Below are 23,000 nucleotides of genomic sequence, written 5' to 3'. Positions count from 1 at the left end.
GATCATGACCTGAGCTGAAGTCGGATGCTTAACCAACTGAGCTTCCCAGGTGTCCCTATTAATATTTATTAATAAATTGGCATTTATTAAGATGAGGAAGACTTTGGCAGGTGCAGATTCTTGAAGGGAACACCAGTAGTACATTTTGAACACATTAGTTTTGAGAAGCCTATTAGGTCACCAAGTGGAGAGGTTGAGTAGACATAGAGATACACAGTCTGTACTCAGGGAAGAGATTGGTCTAGAGATATACATTTGGGAATCAACAGAAAATAGACATTATTTAAAGCCATGAGGCTGGATAATATCACTAAAGGAGTGTGTGTAGATGGAGAAGAAAAGAGATTCTGAGACTGGTAGGACCCCAGCACTGTCACATTTAAAGGTCAAGGAAATGAGGAAGACTCAGCAGAGGAGATTAAGAAATGGCCAACAAGGTATGAGGAAAAGAAGGGTGTGTGAAATCCAAGAAACGAAGGAAGGCAAGTATTAGTCCTTTATTTTTGTTTGTTTTAGTCTCCTTCATTTATTTTGGAGGCTTTCATCAAATGTCTGCTGATCCTTTTTGTCCATTCACATTGAAGAGTCAGGTATTAAAAGGTTGATTTGAATTCTGTATCCACGTGTGGAATTTGTCATTTGGTGGCTTTCCTGATAGAAGCTACAACTTAGGTCTCTGAGGCTGTTCAGTCTCTCTAGAGAAAATTTCCCTATTTTCAAACCTAGGGAGGGATGAACCTAACCACCAAATAAGGAGACTGGGAGATGGGGAGAGAGTAGACAGAGAAGCATGCTTTCTCTTTTTCAGTATATACTACAATGAGATTCCTTTCTTCTAGTAAGGCTCCTCTCTGGTTCAATTGCTCTGCAGACTAACCCTCTAGACTCCTGCCAGGGAGGGGCTGTCATTTCACAGGTACAAGATTGCAGATGGACCTGAAGGGCTGATGGGTCATAGAGACTTTTGTCCAGTTCTCTTGTCTTCAATCCATTCTTCTCCCTGGGTCTTTCTTCCTGGGTTTCTGGGTCCTCTAGTACTGAGCTTAGCTGGCGTTCTGTGGCAGGAAATGCCTTGCTTCTCATTAGCACCACCTCTGCAGACACTTGGTATGCAGCTTTCTCAGCCCTGCTAATTTTTCCACTTGGCTTTCCATCTTCTTATCCTCTGATGCCTCCTCTCCCACTCTCTTTATCCTTGTGGGTTTATTCTGGTCTTATTCACTTGCTGTCATTTTTGTGGGGCTCCAAGAAGGAGAAGAGATAAACATATGTGTTCAAACTACCAGTTCTCAACAACAGTATTTTGAGATCACCAAATGCATAGCAATTTTCTAAGTTCTGGGACCAGAATTTTAGGAGAGATGTGAGTTCTTCCCTGGAGAAGCCACATTCTTTCGAGTTCTTGGTGCCTCCGGTCTTCCAGAGTATCTCTTGTTTTCTTTTTTTCCAGAGGCTAGAACAGGGCCAGAAGTATTTTGGCCTGGCCCATCCATCTATTTTCCAACTACCTGACTGTGGTGACATTTCCTACTTGCCAAGGGGCCAACTCAGGTCAACTCCTCCAGGTTGTCAAGCCTTCTACATTCATAATATCCACACATGAGGAATATACATACAACTATATTAAATCCTAAAAGTGATAATGGTCATAAAAAGAATTCTCCAAGCTATATGGGGGAAATATTTGGAAACTTGGGCAGAGAGTATGTATATGGAGTGGGTAGTGGTGATCTGGGCCACAAATTTAATTTATAGTGTTGTCCACATAATATGGTCTTAGGTTGAGACTAGTCTTTCTATATCCATTACATCATTCCATTTTATTGTTTAATGGTGGTGAAAAGAATTAGCATTTATTTAGTGCCTAATGCATGTCAGTCTGAACATATACCATTTCATTTAATCATGATTGCATTTGGGGAAAACTGAATTTGAGAAAAGGGGAGTAACTTTCCTGCAGTTACACAGCCAATAAGTGGTAGAGCCAGCATTGGAACAAGGGTCTCTCTGATGTCCATACCCAGGCTTGTTCCGACTCCTGCCTCACCTCGGCTATAATAATAACCCCATATTCCTGTCTCCAGTATTTCTCTTTTCAGTCCATTCTCTAGACTGTAGAAAGCTGAACTTCCTGAAACACATTTTACCTTGACTTAACATTGGTTGACTTCTCTTTGGTAATGTGGGTCCAAATTGTTTGGTATTTAATGGTGAAAAGAATCAATTTGTTATGTAATCTTGGGCAAATCATCTTCCATTCCATACTGACCCAAGCCAATTTACTCACTTATTAATTATATCATATTAATAAACTACTAATTATTGAGTGGGGTTTTTTTTTTTTTTTGGTTGTTATTGTTGCAAGGGTGAGGGACAGATATCAGTAGCCTTCACAGTAAGAGATGGGCCACATGTGCCTTCCTCAAATCGTACCATCAAGCGGTATGTTATAATGAAAGCAAGTCTCAGACTAAAATCTGCTACTTACTCAAATATTTATTAACAAGCAAGCAAAACCAGTCATACAACTTGTTAGCTCGCTGAAGTCGTAGCTCCTGATCTTTTTAGACACTTTGCCAAGCACTTCGCATGAAAGGTTTACTTTAAGTAAATAAGACAATATTCTAGGAGCAGAATTTATCTAAACCTGCTAGTCAGAATCAGGTAACAGAATCCCCCGCTAAATGGGAAGAAAAGGATAGAATAAGTCCTAGGCCATAACATCACTCTAAAAGAACCTACTTGTTGGGGGCATTAGATTCTTACATTTTGGTTAGGCCAGGGTGGGATGCTTGTACAATATAATGCTTCGACCCAAATCACATATCTTGATACCACTCATTTCACTGATGAAAAACTGTATCTAACATCTAACCATATTTAACAGCTTTCTAGTGCTGATTGGAGATAAAGATAGTTGACTTCTTATAACTGCTATTGGAATGTAGACTATTGATTAGAATTTCACAGATACTAACCACTCCTAAAGTGTATTTCTTATTAGGATACTTCATTATTAATAGCTTCCAAGGTTTACCCTAAAACTATTAATATACATGCATATCAAACTTTCTAGCCTGAATTATTTTAACACCTATTAACATATATCATATTTTATATTAAATACTATATTATAGTCAATTACAGACATAACACCTTCTCTAGGGTTCAGTTTATTGACATGAGGAGATAGGATGAAATGACTTCTAAAGTTTCTTCTATGATTCTATAAATAGAATTTAATGCAGTTGGAAGGATCTGGGTTAGGATCAAGAAAAGACTTATTGAGGGGCGCCTGGGTGGTGCAGTCGGTTAAGCATCCGACTTCAGCCAGGTCACGATCTCGCGGTCCGCGAGTTTGAGCCCCGCGTCAGGCTCTGGGCTGATGGCTCAGAGCCTGGAGCCTGTTTCCGATTCTGTGTCTCCCTCTCTCTCTGCCCCTCCCCCGTTCATGCTCTGTCTCTCTCTGTCCCAAAAATAAATAAACATTGAAAAAAAATTTAAGAAAAGACTTATTGATAGTTGGTAGAGGGTCATCAGCATGAAACTTCTTTTCTAGAACACTGTCATGTTTTTTTCAAAGGATTTATTTTTCTAAAATTGCAACTCTTCTCCTTAGCTCTCAACCAAACCTGTCATCTTTAACCCCCCCTCCCCGTAATAAGCTTTTTAAAATTGAGGTATAATTGGGGTGCCTGGGTGGCTCAGTCAGTTAAGCATCCAACTCTTGATTTCGGCTCAGGTCACAATCTCACAGTTCATGGGATCGAGCCCCATGTTAGCCTCTGCACTGACAGCACAAAGCCTGCTTGGGATTCTCCCTCTCCCTCTCTTTCTGCCTCTCCCCCACTCATGCTCTTTCTCTCCCTCTCAAAATAAATAAACATTAAAAAAATTGTGGTATAGGGGCGCCTGGGTGGCGCAGTCGGTTAAGCGTCCGACTTCAGCCAGGTCAAGTTCGAGCCCCGCGTCAGGCTCTGGGCTGATGGCTCATGATGGCTCAGAGCCTGGAGCCTGTTTCCGATTCTGTGTCTCCCTCTCTCTCTCTCTGACCCTCCCCCGTTCATGCTCTGTCTCTCTCTGTCCCAAAAATAAATAAACGTTGAAAAAAAATTAAAAAAAAATTGTGGTATAATTGACATATAACATATCAGTTTCAGGTATACAGTGTTATGATTCAATATTTGTATTGAATTGTTATTGTATTCAATATTTGCTGTTGACCTTTGATTAATAGGAGTTTGAACTGTGTGGGTCCACCTATATGCTCATTTTTTACAGTAGGGTACTCTAAATGTATTTTCTCTTATGATTTTCTTAATAACATTTTCTTTTCTCTAGCTTTATTGTAAGGATACTGTACATAATACATATAACATACAAAATATGTGTTGGTGAGCTGTTTATGTTATTGGTGAGGCTTCTCTGGTCAGCAGTGGGCTATTAGTAGTCAAGTTTTGGGGGAGTAAAAAGTCATATGTGGATTTTCAACTGCATGTGAGGGTAAGCACCCCTAACCCTCCACATTGTTCAGAGGGCAGCTGTATATTTTGAATTGATCACCATGGTCTGTCATCATGCATAGTTACAATTTTTTTTCTTGAGGTGAGAACTTTTAAGATCTACTCTCTTGGGCCACCTGGGTGGCTCAGTTGGTTGAGTCAGACTTTGGCTCAGGTCATGATCTTGTGAGTTCGAGCCCCACATTGGCTCTCTGCTGTCAGCCTGTCTGCACAGAGCCCACTTCAGATCCTCTGTCCCCCTCTCTCTGCCCCTCCTCCACCTCCCTGCTTGCAATCTCTAGCACCCCCCCCCCCAAAAAAAAGATCTACCCTCTTAGCAACTTTCGTATATGCAATACAGTATTGTCAACTATACTCACTGTGGTGCACATTACGTTCCCAAGACTTATTTATTTTATAACTGGAAGTTTGTACCTTTTGACTCCCTTCACCCATTTCATACACCCTCCACTCTTCCTCCCCCATGTTGGGCAAATACCCATCTGTTCCCTCTATCTATGAGATCTATGAATTTGTTTTTTTAGATTCCACATAAAAGTGAGATCATATGTTATTTATTTTTCTCTGTCTGACTTTTTTCACTTAGCATTATGCCCTGAAGGTCCACCCATGTTGTTGCAAATGGCAACATTTTATTCTTTTTTATGGCCGAATAATATCCCATTGTGTGTGTATGTATGTATATTCCATTTTTTAAATCTATTCATTCATCAATGGAGACTTAGGTTGCTTCCTTATCTTGGCTATTCTAAATAATTCTGGGGGTGCACATATCTTTTCAAGTTAGTGTTTTCATCTTCTTCAGCTGAATACTCAGAAGTGGAGTTGCTGGATCATATGGTAGTTCTGTTTTTAATTTTTTGAGGAAGTGGCTGCACCAACAGTGTACACATTTTCCCCACATCTTCACAAACACTTGTTATTTCTTGCTTTCGTGATAAAAGAAATCTTTTTGTGTTTTTGATAATCATCATTTTAACAGGGGTGACATGATATTTCATTGTGGTTTGATTTGCATTTCCCTGATAGTGATATTGAGTATCTTTTCATGTACCTGTTGGTCATTGTATGCCTTCTTTGGAAGAATTTCAATTCAGAGTCTCTGCTTACTTTTTTTTTTTTAATTTCAATTTCAATTTATTTTTAAAGTAATCTCTATACCCAAGGTGGGGCTGGAACTCACGACCTGGAGGTCAAGAGTCTCATGTTCTATCAACTGAGCCAGCCAGGCACACTTCTCTGCTCATTTTTTTTAATGTCTTTTTTTTGGGGGGGGGTGACTTTTTTTATTATTATATTATTTTTTTAACTTTACATCCAAGTTAGTTAGCATATAATGCAATAATGATTTCAGGAGTAGAATCCAGTGATTCATCCCCTACATATAACACCCAGTGCTCATCCCAACAAATGTCTTCCTTAATGCCCCTTACCCATTTAGCCCATCTCTCCACCCACAACCCCTCCAACAACGCTCTGTTTGTTCTCCATATTTAAGTCTCTTATGTTTTGTCCCCCTCCCTGTTTTTACATTATTTTTGCTTCCCTTCCCCTACGTTCATCTGTTTTGTATCTTAAATTCCACATATGAGTGAAGTAATGTAATATTTATCTTTCTCTGACTGACTTATTTCATTCAGCATAATACACTCTGGTTCCATCCATGTTGTTGCAAATGGCAAGATTTCATTCTTTTTGATTGCCCAGTAATACTCCATTGTATAAATATACCACATCTTCTTTATCCATTCATCCATTGGTGGACATTTGGGCTCTTTCCATGCTTTGGCTATTGTTGATAGCACTGCTATAAACATTGGGGTGCATGTGTCCCTTCAAAATAGCACACCTGTATCCTTTGGATAAATACCCAGTAGTGTGATTGCTGGGTCATAGGGTAGTTCTATTTTTAATTTTTTGAGGAACCTCCAGACTGTTTTCCAGAGTGGCTGCACCAGTTTACATTTCCACCTCTCTGCTCAATTTTAAATCAGTTTATTTTGTTTTGTTTTTATATTGAATTGTATCAGTTATTTATTATATATTTTGGATATTAACCCCTTGTAGATATATGATTTGCAAATATTTTATACCATTTAGTAATTTGCCTTTTCATTTTGTTGATGGTTTCCTTGGCTGTGCAGAAGTTTTTTAGTTTGATATCATCCCACTTCTTTGTTTTTTCTTTTGTTGCCTTTGGTTTTGGTGTCAAATCCTGAAAATCATCACCAAAAAACAATGTCAAAGAGCTTACTGACTATAATTTCTTCTAGGAGTTTTATGGTTTCTTATATTCCAATCTTTGATCCATTTTGAGTTAATTTTTGTGTGTGGTATAAGATAGTGGTTCAGTTTCATTCTTCTCATGTGGCTGTCCAGTTTTCCTAACACTATTTATTTATTAAAAAAATGTTTTTTAATCCTAATACTATTTATTAAAGAGATTGTCCTTTCCTGTTGTTATATTCTTGGCTCCTTTCTTGTAAGTTAATTTGCCATATATTCACAGGTTTCTTTCTTTTTCTATTTTAACTTTTTTTTTTTTTAATGTAAGCTCTATGCCCAACATGGGGGTTGAACTTACCATCCCAAGATCAAGAGTCACATGCTCTACTGACTGAGCCAGCCAGGTGCCCCATTTGTAGGTTTATTTCTGAGCTCTCTATCCTGTTACATTCATCTATGTGTCTGTTTTTATGCCAATACTATACTGTTTTGATTATGATAGCTTTATAATATAGTTTGAAGCCAGGGAGAGTGATGCTTCCAGCTTTGTTCTTTCTCAAGATTGCTTTAGCTATTCAGGGTCTACTCTCTAACCCTTTATCATCCATTATTTCTCTTCCAAAACATTTATCACTGACGTTATATACTTACTTATTTGTTTATTACCTATCTTCTACTACAAGAATCTCATCCCTGTAACAGCAGAAATTTTGTTTAAAATTGTATTTTCTATGCCTGGCCCATGGAGGTCAGGAGGTAAGAGCTTGTTTCAATTATTCCAAACTCTACTAAAATGTAGTCCCACGTTTATTTGCCCACGATTCTGTAATTTGGCGAGGCTTAGTTAATCAGTTCTTTTCTTGGTGTCATCTTTGGTTGCTCACATGGTTGCGTTCATCTAGAGGCTCAATACGGCTGGATGATCCAAGATGGTCAAATCTAGCAGTTAACTATTGGCCAAAGTGCCTTGATTCTCCTCTCTTTGGCCCATACAACAAGATACCTTGGGTTTCTTAAATGGTAGCCACAGTATTGTAACATAATGATAGTAAAAGCTGCAAAGCTCCTTAAAGATTAGTCTCAGAAGCTATATATACAATGTTACTTTCACTATATTTTTGTTCATCACTGCAGGTAACAAGGACAGCCTTGTTACAAGGACAGATTTAAGAGACCTGAGAATTAGATGGCAGAGGATACAAAGCGCTGAGATTATTCTAGCAATCCATCACAATGCTCAATAAAGCTTTGTGGAGTAAATGAACAACTGTCTAAAGTTCCATGCTGCATATTCAAGGTCTGCTGTGATCCTGCTTCCCAGAGCACAGATTTCATATCTTTCCCATAGCACTTATCACAATCTGCTCTGTAATTTATTTGTGTGTGTGGTTTATCCTTGCATACATATTCCGTGTATCTAGCAGGCATTCAGGCTCCAAAAAGACACTGTAGATCCTTCTCGAGTTGAATTTAATTCAGCAATCTCGACATTCTATTTCCTACCTTCCATTCCATCATTATGAAGTCACGGGTTAAACAATTCTCTGAAAATCTTACCATCATTCCTGTCTCAGTGCTGTTATCCGTTCCATCTTCCCTACCTAAAATATTCTCCTTTGGGGTACCTGGCTGGCTTAGTCAGTGGAGCATGGGACTCTTGATCTCAGGGTTATTAAGCTCCAGCCCCACGTCTGCAGAGATTATTTAAAAAAAAAAAACATGGGGTGCCTGGGTGGCTCAGTCGGTTAAGTGTCCGACTTTGGCTCAGGTCATGATCTTGAGGTCTGTGGGTTCAAGTCCCGCATTGGGCTCTGTGCTGAGAGCTCAGAGCCTGGAGCCTGCTTCAGATTCTGTGTCTCCTTCTCTCTCTCAAAATAAATAAACATCAAAAAATTTTTTAAATAAAATCTTAAAAAACCGCAAACTCTCCATCTTCCTCTATGCTTATTTCAGTGTTTCTCACTGACATTTAGCAATGTTGGCCCTACCCTCTAGATTCTAGTAAACGTGGGGTCACTATGACAACTGTGATAAATCCCCTGGTTGAATATCACTAATAAAACCATCCTTTGGGCTTATAGTAGGAAGAATGTTATTTTGTCTCTCCAGTACCACCTCCTGTCTTAGAAAGTGTTCCTTCTCCAACTATATTGTACTTGAAGGATTTGCTATATTCCTATAAGATTCTGCCCTTCTAGGTGCAGTCGAACTACCTGACATGTCTGAAGTAGGCATTAGCCTGCCCATAGGTAAGTACTGAAATTTAATAGAAAATAGGAGTGGAGCAGATCCCTTTTATCCTTCTATGATGGAATCCCCATCCCTAGACATATACATAGGGGTCTAGTCTTCCTAAACTGGTTGAGGAATATGTGATTGAGGTATAATTGACCAAGTGCTGAGGATGCTGATGTCCAAATAAACACTCTTGGCATCACCGAGCCATTAAGTCTATAGGGCTTTAGGGGAGGGTTGGGTCATGAAAATACTTGGGTTTCTGCGAAAAATGAAGCCAAAGCCTGAGGAAAAAAGACTGAATAAAGCAGGGCAGAGGAATTTTTCTTACACATTTTTCCCCCCTGGGTAGGTAGCCAGAAAGGAAAAGAAAATTAAGGAAAAGATATATGAATGGAACACAAAAAGCTGCTGAGTTGAGGTTCTGGATACTGCACGGATAGCAGTTTGGAAATGGAATAGAGAGATGGGCCTGTGCCTGGGGAGCACCTCTTCAGTCACCAGGAAAGCTAAGAGAGAGAGCTCCAGTTTGGATAATGTGTCAACAGGGATCACCTAGGAAGGGGAAACCTTTTATTCTACATTTTAACCAAGCTTTTGTGCCAAGCTAAATTGAGCCTGTATTTGGAATTAATTGCCTATATTCTCAATTTTGATGAGTTGCACCATAATTGGTCACTCACCAATCCAGAAACCTGAGAGTCACCAGAGTTCCATGACTCTACTGTCTCTCGCCCCTCAAGATAAATTATTCAACAAGCTCTCCTCTGTTTTGCCTCCTTTCTTCCCCCATCCGTCTCCTCCTCTCCATTGTTACTACCATTGACCTAGTTCAGATCCCTATAATCTTCCACCTAGACAACTGGTCTTCCTGCCTCCAGTCTAATCCCCTTCCAATCCAGCCTTCCTACCCTGCCAGAATAATCTTTCTCAAACATATATCTAGCCATGTTTCTCTCCTTCTTAACACTCCCCACCCCCACCCCCACCCCCAGCTGCCTAGTTCATATTGTCTAAAAACTAAAGTCTAAGCATAGCACTCCAGACTTTTTGTTCCCTGTTTACCTTTCAGCCTTCATTCGGGCCATTCCCCCCCTCCCCCCAACACATACCCTGAGCTCCGGTCATACTGACCTACTTTCAGTTCCCCAAACACAACATGCTTTATCAAGCCCCTACACATACCTGAAATGCCTTCTCCTCTCTGTACTAGCCTAGAGAACTCCAGTCCATCTTTGAAACTCAGTTCAGGAGTCCTTTCCCCCTGGCTTACCCCAGGCAAAGTCAGTTGCCTTTCTCAGGGCCCCACAGCTACTTACACACACTTCTACTATTACACACGCGTATTTATTTGCCTCTCTCCAAGCAGCAATGGGAGTTCTCTGAGAACAAGACTGAATTTTATTTATCTTTGTATTCTCCATGTTTAGAATAGGCTCAAAATAGATGCTTAAGGTCTGTTGAAAGAGTGGATGAATATTTGATAGGTACTTGAGCTTGCCAAAAGTTGCAGTAAAGGACCTTCTACATACAAAAATAGTTGATGGTGTGAATGCTGTCATGCCTTGGGAAAAGGACCTGATATTTTTTAGGCCACAGTATTTAAAAAAAAATTTTTTTTTCAACGTTTATTTATTTTTGGGACAGAGAGAGACAGAGCATGAACGGGGGAGGGGCAGAGAGAGAGGGAGACACAGAATCGGAAACAGGCTCCAGGCTCTGAGCCATCAGCCCAGAGCCCGACGCGGGGCTCGAACTCGCGGACCGCGAAATCGTGACCTGGCTGAAGTCGGACGCTTAACCGACTGCGCCACCCAGGCGCCCCAGGCCACAGTATTTTAATCATTCATTCAACAATTACTTAGTAAGCACCCATTATGTGTCAGGTCCTGTGTCATATTTATTTATTTATTTATTTATTTAACATTTATTATTATTATTATTTTTAAATGTTTATTTATTTTTGAGACAGAGAGAGACAGAGCATGAACGGGGGAGGGTCAGAGAGAGAGGGACACACAGAATCTGAAGCAGGCTCCAGGCTCTGAGCTGTCAGCACAGAGCCCGACACGGGGCTAGAACCCACAAACTGTGAGATCATGACCTGAGCCAAAGTCAGACACTTAACCAACTGAGCCACCCAGGTGCCCCAACATTTATTTATTTTTGAGAGACAGAGAGATGCAGAGCATGAGCAGGGGCGGGGGAGAGAGAGAGGGAGATACAGAATCTGAAGCAGACTCAGGAGCTCTGAGCTGTTTGTTAGCACAGAGCCCAACGTGGGGCTCGAACTCACAAGCTGCAAGACCATGATCTGAGCTGAAGTCGGATGCTCAACCAACTGAGCCACCCAGGCTCCAAGTCCTGTGCCCCAAGTCCTGTGCCAGTTTTAAAGGTCAGGGGTACTGGGGCGCCTGGGTGGCGCAGTCGGTTAAGTGTCCGACTTCAGCCAGGTCACGATCTCGCGGTCCGTGAGTTCGAGCCCCGCGTCAGGCTCTGGGCTGATGGCTCAGAGCCTGGAGCCTGTTTCCGATTCTGTGTCTCCCTCTCTCTCTGACCCTCCCCCGTTCATGCTCTGTCTCTCTCTGTCCCAAAAATAAATAAACGTTGAAAAATTTTAAAGGTCAGGGGTACTTACATTAAGCCAGAAAAATAGCCCTTGGCCTTTTAGCAGGGCACCCTCCAGGGGAAGATTTAAACTGGAATTATGGTATGAAATTATTTTTTTTTAATTTTTTTTTCAACGTTTATTTATTTTTGGGACAGAGAGAGACAGAGCATGAACGGGGGAGGGGCAGAGAGAGAGGGAGACACAGAGTCGGAAACAGGCTCCAGGCTCCGAGCCATCAGCCCAGAGCCTGACGCGGGGCTCGAACTCACGGACCACGAGATCGTGACCTGGCTGAAGTCGGACGCTTAACCGACTGCGCCACCCAGGCGCCCCATGAAATTATTTTTGAAAGAAGATTCTTTAAAAAGAATGATGAAATTATCTCACCACACAAGGAAAAATTTAAACAACTCTTTGAATAATTTTAAAATGAAAAAAAAAATTTTTTTTTTTAGAATAGAGTGGCTACAGGCAATAGATAGAATGACATGACTGAGGCCTGCCACATGGTGGCAGTGTTTCTCCAGGGATAAAGATTTAGCTGCCTAGGACTTTAGAAAAAGCAAGCCATTTCTCACACTTAACTCCAGAGGAATAGTAGTACTAAAATTTAACATGGGAGGCTTTCTCAGTGTTCAGAAAGAGTGAAAGAAAACATAATTTAATCAACTGTTCCCTCTAAACTTTCATAAGCCTTTGGAAACTGCTTTCGTTTGTCTGCCAGTGAGCAATTATAAATACAACCTTCAAGTAGGCTGACCACGTTAAATCCTGTGACTTATTTTTTCATGGATATGTAATGTCAGGATTCCTTTTTTATTTTTTCATTTTATTGTTTTTTTAAGTCTATCCATTTAATTTGGGAGAGAGAGAAGAGAGTGCACATGCACGAGCAGGGGAGGGGCAGAGAGAGAATCTCAAGCAGGCTTCACAGCATCAGCACAGAGCCTGATGCGGGGCTCAGTCCCATGAAGCAGGAGATAATGACCCGAGCTGAGATCAAGAGTCAGACACTCAACTGACTGAGCCACCCAGGCGCCCCAGAATTCCTTTTATTTTTATAATGTTTATTTATTTATTTTTGAGAAAGAGAACACAAGTGGGGGAGGGGCAAAGAGGCAGAAGGAGACACAGAGTCTGAAGCAGGCTCCAGGCTCTGAGTTGTCAGTGCAGAGCCCAACACTTAACCAACTGAGCCACCCAGGTGCCCCCAGAATTCCTTTTTTTATATTGATTTTATGTGACATAAGGATAGATACTAGTAGTGTCTACTTTCTATGACCAGATTAGGTGTGGTCAGTACTGCAAAGTATTTCCTGTAGAAATACTTCCTGGTGATCTGCCACTTAAATCCATTTGAAATTCAGTCTGATCTGATTGGATTGGATTCAGTGTTTTCTACTTAAATATAATGAAAGCAAGGCTCTGAGAAGCTAAATGACTTACCTAGGTTTACAAAGCCATTTATTGGACAGGTTTAGGCTAATCTCTGCAAAGTGAACACCCCAGAGCTTTCTCTGGCTGCCATCTATCAACTTCATAAACAGAGCTTGTTGGATGATTAACCTTGAGAGTCAAAGGAGAGAGAAGAGTCAAAGTGACTCCCAGGTTTCTAAATTGGTGAATGATGGATTATGGTGCCAACCACCAAAATTGAAACTGTAGATTGTTAATTCCAAATACAGACTCACTTTAGATTAGCACAGTTAATAAATAGAATAAAAGGTTTCCCTTTCCTAGCTCACTCATTCCACTCATTGTCGAAATCAGAACTCTCTTTTTATGTTTTTCTGGTGGCTGAATAGGTGTTTTTCAAAGAGAACAAAATGCTAATTAGTTCTGAAAATGCTAATATCAGGACTATTATCTCAATTACTCACTTCCAAAGAGAGTTCAAGAATAATATACTTGTTGGGGTGCCTGGGTGGCTCAGTCGATTAAGCATCTGGCTGATTTTGGCTCAGGTCATGATTTCACAGTTAGAGAGATCAAGCCCAGCATCAGGCTCTGTACTGAGTGGAGCCTGCTTGAGATTCTCTCTCTCCCTCTCACTCTGTCCCTCCCCCCCACTCTCTCTCTCTCTCTCTCTCAAAATAAATAAATACACATTAAAAAAAGAATAATATTATAATTGTCAAGTGATCAAGTTAGTTCAACAAATATTGACTGATTTCCTTACAATGAGCCAGATATGTTCTTTTTAAAAATTTTTTTTAACATTTATTCATTTTTGAGAGACAGAGAGAGGCAGATCATGAGCAGGGGAGGAGAGAGAGAGAGAGAGAGAGAGAGAGAGATGCAGAATCTGAAGGAGGCTCCAGGCTCTGAGCTGTTTGGTAGCACAGAGCCCAACATGGGGCTCGAACTCACGAACTGCGAGACCATGACCTGAGCTGAAATCAGGCGCTCAACTGACTGAGCCACCCAGGAGCCCCAGCCAGATATGTTCTAAGCCCTTGCTTCTCAAAAAAGCGTGGTCACCATACCAGCAGCAGTAGCATCATCTGTGAACTTGTTGGAAATGCAAATTCTTTGGCCTCACATCAGACATAATGAATCAGTAACTCTGAGAGTAGGGTTTAACAATCTTTTTTACTAGCCCTTCAGATCATTCTGATGCATGCTCAAGTTTGAGAACGACTATTCTAGATAGTGAGGATATGGTGTTAAAGGAAACAAAGTGCTTGTCCTCTTGGAGCAACAATATACAAATAGCTAAAAATAAAATTGCAAGGATGCCTGGATGGCTCAGTGAGTTAAGCATTGGACTCTTGATTTCAGTTCAGAAAATGATCTCAAGGTTCTTGGATTCAAGCCCCGTGTGGCATTCTGTGCTGACAGCCCACATCCTGCTTGGGATTCTCTCTCTCTGCCCCTCCTATCCACCCCTCTCAAAATAAATAAACACTTAAATAAAATAAAATTGCGGCAGAGGTGTTATTGGGGAAACCAGAACATGGGATAGAGGGAGAATGTAGAGGGGACTCAGTCAAGGTCTCTCTGAAGAGTTTGAGCTCTGGAGTCAGACTGAGCAGGATATGAATATTGGCTCCACCAGTTACTAGCCTTTTTAAAAGTTAGTTTCCTGCTAAAATGGAGATAGTAGTATTACTTACCTTATAAATTTACTCTGGGGGCGCCTGGGTGGCTCAGTTGGTTGAACATCCGACTTCGGCTCAGGTCATGATCTCACGGTCCATGAGTTCGAGCCCCGCGTCGGGCTCTGTGCTGACAGCTCAGAGCCTGGAGCCTGCTTTGGATTCTGTGTCTCCCTCTCTCTCTGCCCCTCCCCCGTTCATGCTCTGTCTCTCTCTGTCAAAAATAAATAAACATTAAAATTTTTTTTAATTTACTCTGAAGATTAAATAAGATGTTTGCAAAATTCTTGCAACTGTTTTTGTCACAGGGTAAGCAAGCCCCTGATAAATATTAGCCCTCCAAATATGAAGGAGGAGTGCTATGACGGATATTTGTAAATTATCAATGTAGCAATTAATAGTAAAGTGGATGAAAACATGGCTAGACAGATGCGAGAGAAGAGGGTGGATAATGGGATCTTGTTGGTGTGGCAAAAGTGGGTTGGGAAGTGGTGAGGAGGTAAAGAAAGATGAAGAAAGAGAACTTTTATCTGAACCCAACTAAAGCTGGAAACTTGGAAGAGGAGGCCAGTGGATAAGGTAATTATCCTGGTTTGCCTGGAACTGAGATTCTTGGGAGATGGGATTTTCAATGCTAAAACTGGGAAAATCCTGGGAAAATCGGGATGAGTTGGTTACCCTACAAGTGGATAGGATCACGAGAATGAAGTGGGGATGGTAACTACCATGCCTTTCTTTCTTGGTGCCCTCTGATCTTCTCTCTATAGTAATCTTGTAAAGTACTTTCCCGGGGCTTGATTCAACCAGGAGCCAGAGGGCAAGGGAGCTTGGGTAATGCAGTGGGGAGAAGTCATCCTTTGCTGGACAGAGCAGGATAAGCAAAGACAGAGAATGGACCTGGAGGGGCAAAAAGATAGTAACTAGCAAAATGACAAGGGATTAGAATTGTTTGGGATTAGTCTGACTCCAGACCTTTTATTCTTTTTCCTGTCTTGTCCAAAAAGTCTAGAAATGGTATGGGTGCATGTTTTCTGCATCCTCAAATTAAATTTAAGTAAAATTATAAAGGTTATCCAAGGATATTCTTTGGTATCCGAGCAGCCCACAAAACTTGTCTGTTTGTTCAGTGGCATGAATGCTATGTACAAGAAGGAGGAAGTAGGATCTAGCTGCTCCAGGGATGGAGGTCCTGGAGAAAATCCCCACAGGTGCCTTCGGTTGCCCTGGGATCTTCTCCCAGCTCACTTCCATCCAGCCCAGAAGGCTTACTCCTCACACTGCGCTGTGGCAAGGGTCAAAGCTCAAAGGCCACCACTCTCCTGGTACCGCCTTGCGAAGCCAGAGGGCCCCGACCGCCTGGCAGCCAGGAGAATCTCAGGCTCACTTAAGTTCAACAGACGAGAGGAACCGAGACCCGCCAACCCTACCCAGATTACAGTCTGCGGGCTCGTCAAAGGTGCTTCGTGATTGGTAGGACGGAATAGGGGCGTGGCCTCATGTAGAAACCCTCCTCCGGATTGGTGCAAATCATTAGGGCGGGGCCTCCACTCTGGCTGGGCGCGAAACCTCGAACTGTGTTGCCGGGCTGGAGACCGCGGGAGCGGCTGCGCTCCGGCTAAGGGACCAGGAGACCCGCTCCGTCACAAGCGAAGCGCTAGGAAGCCGGAGTCATGACGGGCGAAGTACTTTCTGAGGTGGGTTCGTGCACTTGCCGCCCTCCGCGGCTGCGGAGGCCTGGCTCCAAGGGGCGGGTTGAGGTAGGGGTCGAGTCGGGCGGAGCGGGTCGCGGGGGCTGGAAGGACTACAGCTCCCGGCGGCACCGTGGCGGCGCGGCGCGCGGCCGGGCCTGGCGGGATGGCCCCTGGGGCTCGCGACTCTTGCGGTCCGGTCCCGCGGTGGGCTTCCCGCGCCTCGGTGAGCTAGGCGGCGTCGCTTCTGGTCCCTTCCGCGCGCGCGGCTGGCCGCCCAGCAGTTCCTCAGCCGGCCACGCCTGCCCACCTCCCCTTTGGCGCGTTTCCTGCCGCCGGAGTTCTTCCTTGTCCAGCCCCCCAAAAGAGGAAGGCCTGGGCAGACCCGGGCCGCTGGGGTGCGGGGCGGGGTTCTCCGGAAATGGACGGCGGCAGTCTTTGGGAGTTCGGAATTGGATCTACAAAGGGCCTGTGAGGTCATCCAACGCGACCCCGAAAGAAGTAGGAGTGTCGGGCCCTCTCGGCTTGTGGCTTGATTGCTGGCAGGATTGGGCATAGAAGTATCTGTTTCCAGAACCCTGTTCTTTTCTGGGGCCGGGACTAGTGTGGGACACTAGCCTTGGGAGCAAAATTTAAGAGGGCTCCCCAAACTCAGTAATTAAGATAATGTTTTAATGCAATTTTTTTTTTTCAACATTTATTTATTTTTGGGACAGAGAGAGACAGAGCATGAACGGGGGAGGGGCAGAGAGAGAGGGAGACACAGAATCAGAAACAGGCTCCAGGCTCCGAGCCATCAGCCCAGAGCCTGACGCGGGGCTCGAACTCACGGACCGCGAGATCGTGACCTGGCTGAAGTCGGACGCTTAACCGACTGCGCCACCCAGGCGCCCCTAATGCAATTTTTAAAAATAAAAGTTAAAGCAAAAATTCCATCATATGGTTTGGAACAAAATATAAAACTTTTAAATAAAGACAAGATCTGACCCTGTGCTTGCACTACTCCACTTCAGGTGCCTATAATCCTGGCCCTGGTTCCAATAAAACTTTATTTACAAAAGTAGTAGGCTGACCTCATGAGCCATGATTTGCCAGTTTGATTTTTTGTTTGTTTGTTTGTTTTTAATGTTGTACTATTATCTCAATTACAGGGGTTTTTGAGACTTGGCCCTGTTCCTGGCCCTGACTGTGGCAGATACTGCTATAAATTGCATAGAAGAAAGTGATTAAAGCATGTATTGAGTTATGTGGTTATCTAAACTCAGTTTCCACATCCACAAAGAATCTTACTGCTTCAGGTGTTGGGAGAATCATCAGCACATATGTGATGATCCTCAGTGATTCCTTAATACCTGTTATCTTTGGTTATTATTTTAGTAATTATACCAAACATTTAAAACAATTTAATAGTTGTTAGAGAAGCCATTAGGGTGAATGATGCTCGACTACATTACAGATGTCAATATCTGCCCCCCTATTAAGTCAAGTCAGAGCCCTAAGAACACCAGGGATGTAGGAGACCTGGCCTCTAGGGTCAGCCTGGTTACTTGACTGGTCATGTCACCTAACACACCCATCCTACTTATACTTTTTACTTGTGATTTTTTTTTTTTTTTAATGTTGTATTTATTTTTGAGAGCCGGGGTGGGGGGCAGGGGCAGAGAGAGACAGAGATACAGACTCCAAAGCAGGCTCCACACTATTAGCACAGAGTTCTGTGCAGGTCTGGAACCCAGGAACTGTGAAATCATGACCTGAGCCAAAGTCAGAAGCTTAACCCACTGAGCCACCTAGGCACCTCTACTTGTGACCTTTAAAATGGTTTTATTTGAGGGGCACCTGGGTGGCTTAGTTGAGCATCTGACGTAGGCTCAGGTCATGATCTCACTGTGGGTCTGAGCCCCACGTCAGGCTCTGTGCTGACAGCTCACAGCCTGGAGCCTGCTTTGGATTCTGTGTCTCCCTCTCTCTCTGCCCCTCCCCCACTAGCACTCTGCCTCTCTCTCTTAAAAATAAATAAAAACATCAGAGAAAGACAAATATATGACTTTGGTAATATGTGGAATTTAAGATACAAACCAGATGAACATAAGGGAAGGGAAACAAAAATAATATAAAAACAGGGACGGGGACAAAACATAAGAGACAAACGTAGAGATCAAACTGAGGCTTGTTGGAGGAGTTATGGGTTGGGGGATGGACTGGGCAAGGAGCATTAAGGAAGACACTTGTTGGGATGAGCACTGGGTGTTATATGTAGGGGGTGAATCACTGGATTCTACTCCTGAAATCATTACTGCACTATATGCTAACTAACTTGGATGTAAATTAAAAAAAATAAATAAAATAAACATTAAAAAACATTTTAATGGTTTTATTTGGAAATTTTCAAACATATACAAATGTCGAAAGGCTGTATAATGAACCTATCACCTAACTTAAATAGTTATCAAATCATGCCAATCATGTTTCATTTTTAGCTCATCCACTTTCACCCTCACTGGATTATTTGGAAGCAAATTCCAGATATCATTGCATCCAAAAATATTTCTTTATGCATCTCTAAAAGATAAGGGCTTTCCAAAACAGGTAACACAAATATTACCACACCTAAAAATCTTAGAATTATTGCTTAATACTAAGTAGATAGTGTTCAGATTTCATTGACTCAGATGTATACTTTCTGTTTATTTTGTTTTAGAAAGAGAGAGAAAGAAGTCATGAGCTGGGGAAAGGGGCAGAGAGAAAGAGAGAGAGAGAATCTCAAGTAGGCTTCACACAGCGTGGAGCCCAACACAGGGCTCAATCCCATAACCCTGGGATCACTGCCTGAGTTGAAATCAAGAATCGGATGCTTAACCAACTGAGCCACCCAGGTGCTCTGTTTATTTGAATCAGGATCCAAAGTCTGCATATTGCATGGGGTGCCTGGCTGGCTTAGTAGAGTATGGGACTCTTGATCTCTGGGTTGTGAGTTCCAGCCCCACGTTGGATGTAGAGATTACTTAAACAAAATTAAAAACAAAAACTGCAGTTGTTGATATGTGTGTGTATGTATCTTAACTCTATATAGGTCCCCCTTCCTCTCTTTCTCCTTTTTTCTTGAAGTTCATTCCAAAAGTAACACACGGTTTGTCCTATAGATTTTTTTTTCACATCAGGATTGCAATTCTGTGATGTTATTTAACATGTCATTTGGATACACTGAGAAGCAGTTCAAACAGAAAATGTGTAATAAATGCTTGATTCTTTTTATGTACCATTACTCAAAATGAATCATTGCTTCTATAGTATCCTTCAAAGGTGAACAGTGAATTTTTGTGTTTTTCTTTGTCCAGTAATTCTTAATGTCATCCCTTCATTTCAGCCTGCTGATCCTATGATGATTTGTGTGTCATTATGTACTCAGAGCTTTCTGTCACCACCTGGTTAATGCAAAGTGTGTTCTCATTTTCTAGGTTCATCTAGAAATCAATGATCCAAAACTTATCTCACAGGAAGAACCCGATAGTCCTTCAGACAGTGGACAAGGCAGCTGTGGAACAATTGTGCCCTTGAGTGATGGAGGTTTGTAATAGTAATTTTATTTTTAGAAATAGAATGTGGGGGCCTGGGTTATAAGTGGATTGGATTAATTTCATTATTCTCTTGATTCTTTAAATTATTAATGCCTAACCTTATTGTTTGTCTTATTTATTGTAAAAGCAAAATTATAGTGCATATACTTTTTTGAAATTAACCATTTCTATTATTAAATGTGTAAAATGTCTAGAAGCTACCACATTGCATGGTTGAAGGCATTCATCCTTTAATAAATGATTTTTAACACCTACCAAAAGAATTAGAACAACTTTACACTTTGTACGTATATATAATTACATTTCTCAGTAAGAGACATTTCCAGGGAAAATGGTTCTTAAAACCTATTTTTAGATTTGCTTTGCTACAATCAGTTCTTAGTGGTAGTTACATAATTTCACAAGGTGACACAGCAGTTGGGTAATTGGATGTTTTTTAGGAGTAATGGGACCAGGAGGAGGACAAAATAATAGTAGATCTCTGAAAAAAATTATGTTTTCTCCAGATTCAGATGAAGAGATATTTGTGAGTAAGAAATTGAAAAGCAGGAAGCTGCTACAAGACAGTGATTCTGAAAGAGAGGACACAAATGCTTTTCCAGAGAAAACTTACGACAGCGTTGAGGAGGAAAATAAAGAGAACTTATATGCCAGAAAAAATGGAAAAGTCAGAAGGATTTACAAAACTCTGGCAGACAGTGCTGGAAGTGACATTGAGGATTCTTTGTATCAGGAAAATCTTGAAACCCAGGTGACGCCTTGCTTAGAGCTGAGTCTCCAATCTGAAAACTCTGTGGACTTTACAGTTGACAGAAAGATTTCCAAAAAACCCAAACATGATAAAGAAAGAATGGAAGGAAAAGCAAAAGTAAAATCAAAGAGAAGACTTGAGAAAGAGGAAAAAAAGATGGAAAAAATCAGGCGGCTAAAAAAGAAGGAAACAAAAAATGAGGTATATTTAAAAGAATGAATTTGTTCTTTTTCTGTTTTTTATTTTATTTTGAAAGAGAGAGAGAGAGAGAGACAGAGTGCGAATCAGGAAGAGGCAGACAGGGAGATACAGAATCTGAAGCAGGCTCCAGGCTCTGAGCTGTCTACACAGAGCCTGACGCGTGGCTCAAACTCACAGACAATGAGATCGTGACCTGAGCCAAAGTCGGATGCTTAACTGACTGAGCATCCAGGTGCCCCTAAATTTGTTCTTTCTAAGGCAGATTAACATCTTAGAAAAAATTGCTTTTAGTTCTTGAGGCTTCTGCACTTAGAATATAGCTTCAAGTTGATTGGTTTGTATTGCGAGTAATGAGGTATGTAATTTAAAACTTGTTGGTCTCATTCTCCGTAAATGGATTTCTGATTTTCTCTGCAAGCACATGGAGTATTGCTGCTTGTTATCTGATGAAAATGAACTTTCAGAGGAGTATTTTTTTAGACATCCATAAGTCAGAAGTCTTGTTTGCTAACTAGAAAAAAACATCTTTTTATAAACTAGCTGTTTGATAAGTATTTGAGTTTTAAAAAAAAATATTTACTTTTTACCAAGTTGGTTTTGGACTGTAGCATAAAATCACAGCATGGACTTCAAAAGATGGCTGTGGGTAGGAACCAGGGAGAATGTTCTAAAATCCCAAATATTTGTCTACTGATACATTATGGGCTTTTTATGGCCTGGTCCAAATTACCTTATGATGTGAAATATTGGAGTTTGGGTGATTGGATTTTGCTTTGTCTTTATGCATTGTCCAGGAAGATGATGTGAAACAGCCATTTAATGATAGTGGCTGTCTTCTTGTGGATAAAGACCTTTTTGAAACTGGATTGGAGGAAGAAAATAACTCTGCATTAGAAGACGAAGAGTCATTAGAATCGATAAGGGCAGCTGTGAAAAACAAAGTAAAAAAGCACAAGGCAAGTAAAAGATGATTGCAAAAGAGCTAACCCACTGCTCCTAACCTTTGCTTTATTTTCTTTCTTTCTTTTTTTAAATGTTTTTTAATGTTTATTTTTGAGATACAGACAGAGCACAAGTAGGGGAGGGGCAGAGAAAGAGGGAGACAGAATCTGAAGCAGGCTCCAGGCTCTAGCTGTCCACACAAGGGCCCGACTCAGGGCTTGAATTCATGGACTGCGAGTTCATTGACCTGAGTTGAAGTTGGACACCCAGCTGACTGAGTCACCCAGAAGCCCCTGCTTTATTTTCTGATTTACTATTGGAACCATATATATATTTTTTTAATGTTTATTTATTTTTGAGACAGAGAGAGACAGAGCATGAATGGGGGAGGGTCAGAGAGAGGGAGACAGAATCTGAAGCAGGCTCCAGGCTCCGAGCTGTCAGCACAGAGCCCCATGTGGGGCTCGAACTCACAGACTGTGAGATCATGACCTGAGCCGAAGTCGGATGCTTACCCGACTGAGCCACCCAGGCGCCCCTGGAACCTTTTTTTTTTTTTTTTTTTTTTTTAATTTTTTTTTTCCAACGTTTTTTTATTTTTATTTTTTTTGGGACAGAGAGAGACAGAGCATGAACGGGGGAGAGGCAGAGAGAGAGGGAGACACAGAATCGGAAACAGGCTCCAGGCTCTGAGCCATCAGCCCAGAGCCCGATGCGGGGCTCGAACTCACGGACCGCGAGATCATGACCTGGCTGAAGTCGGACGCTTAACCGACTGCGCCACCCAGGCACCCCTTTTTTTTTTTTTTAAGAGAGAGCACGTGAGCAAGGGAGAGGAGAGAGGGGCAGAAGGAGAGAGAGAGAGAGAGGGAGAGAGAATCGTAACCAGGTGCTGAGCCCAACACAAGCCTCAATCCAACAACCCTGGAATCTGTGCTGAAGTCAAGAGCTAGACACTCAACCGACTGAGCCACCCAGGCACACTTAAGCTTTTTTTTAATGTTTATTTATTTTTGAGAGAGAGAGAGAGAAACAGAGCACAAGTGGGGGAGGGGCAGAGAGAGGAGACACAGAATCTGAAGCAGGCTCCTGACTTTGAGCTGTCAGCACAGAGCCTGATGGTGGGGCTCGAACTCATGAACCATGA

General features: G+C 41.8%; 1 protein-coding gene across 3 annotated transcripts in view; it reads left to right on the top strand.

Annotated features, from left to right (window-relative positions):
* Positions 1-16,163: 16,163 nt before the first annotated feature.
* CLSPN (claspin) overlaps positions 16,164-23,000 on the top strand; it is a 32,251-nt gene continuing 25,414 nt past the window's right edge. For all 3 annotated transcript variants that reach the window (XM_045476694.1, XM_045476693.1, XM_045476695.1), the window contains exons 1-4: positions 16,164-16,387; positions 19,840-19,948; positions 20,466-20,911; positions 21,706-21,867. In XM_045476694.1, the coding sequence (XP_045332650.1) occupies positions 16,364-16,387; positions 19,840-19,948; positions 20,466-20,911; positions 21,706-21,867 (741 nt within the window). In that variant the 5' untranslated portion in view covers positions 16,164-16,363. The remainder of the gene's footprint in view (positions 16,388-19,839; positions 19,949-20,465; positions 20,912-21,705; positions 21,868-23,000) is intronic.

This window comes from Leopardus geoffroyi, chromosome C1, assembly GCF_018350155.1.
Source record: "Leopardus geoffroyi isolate Oge1 chromosome C1, O.geoffroyi_Oge1_pat1.0, whole genome shotgun sequence".
NCBI lineage: Eukaryota > Metazoa > Chordata > Mammalia > Carnivora > Felidae > Leopardus > Leopardus geoffroyi.
Note: the sequence above shows the minus strand (reverse complement) of the source record. Positions and strands in the feature narration are given on the sequence as shown.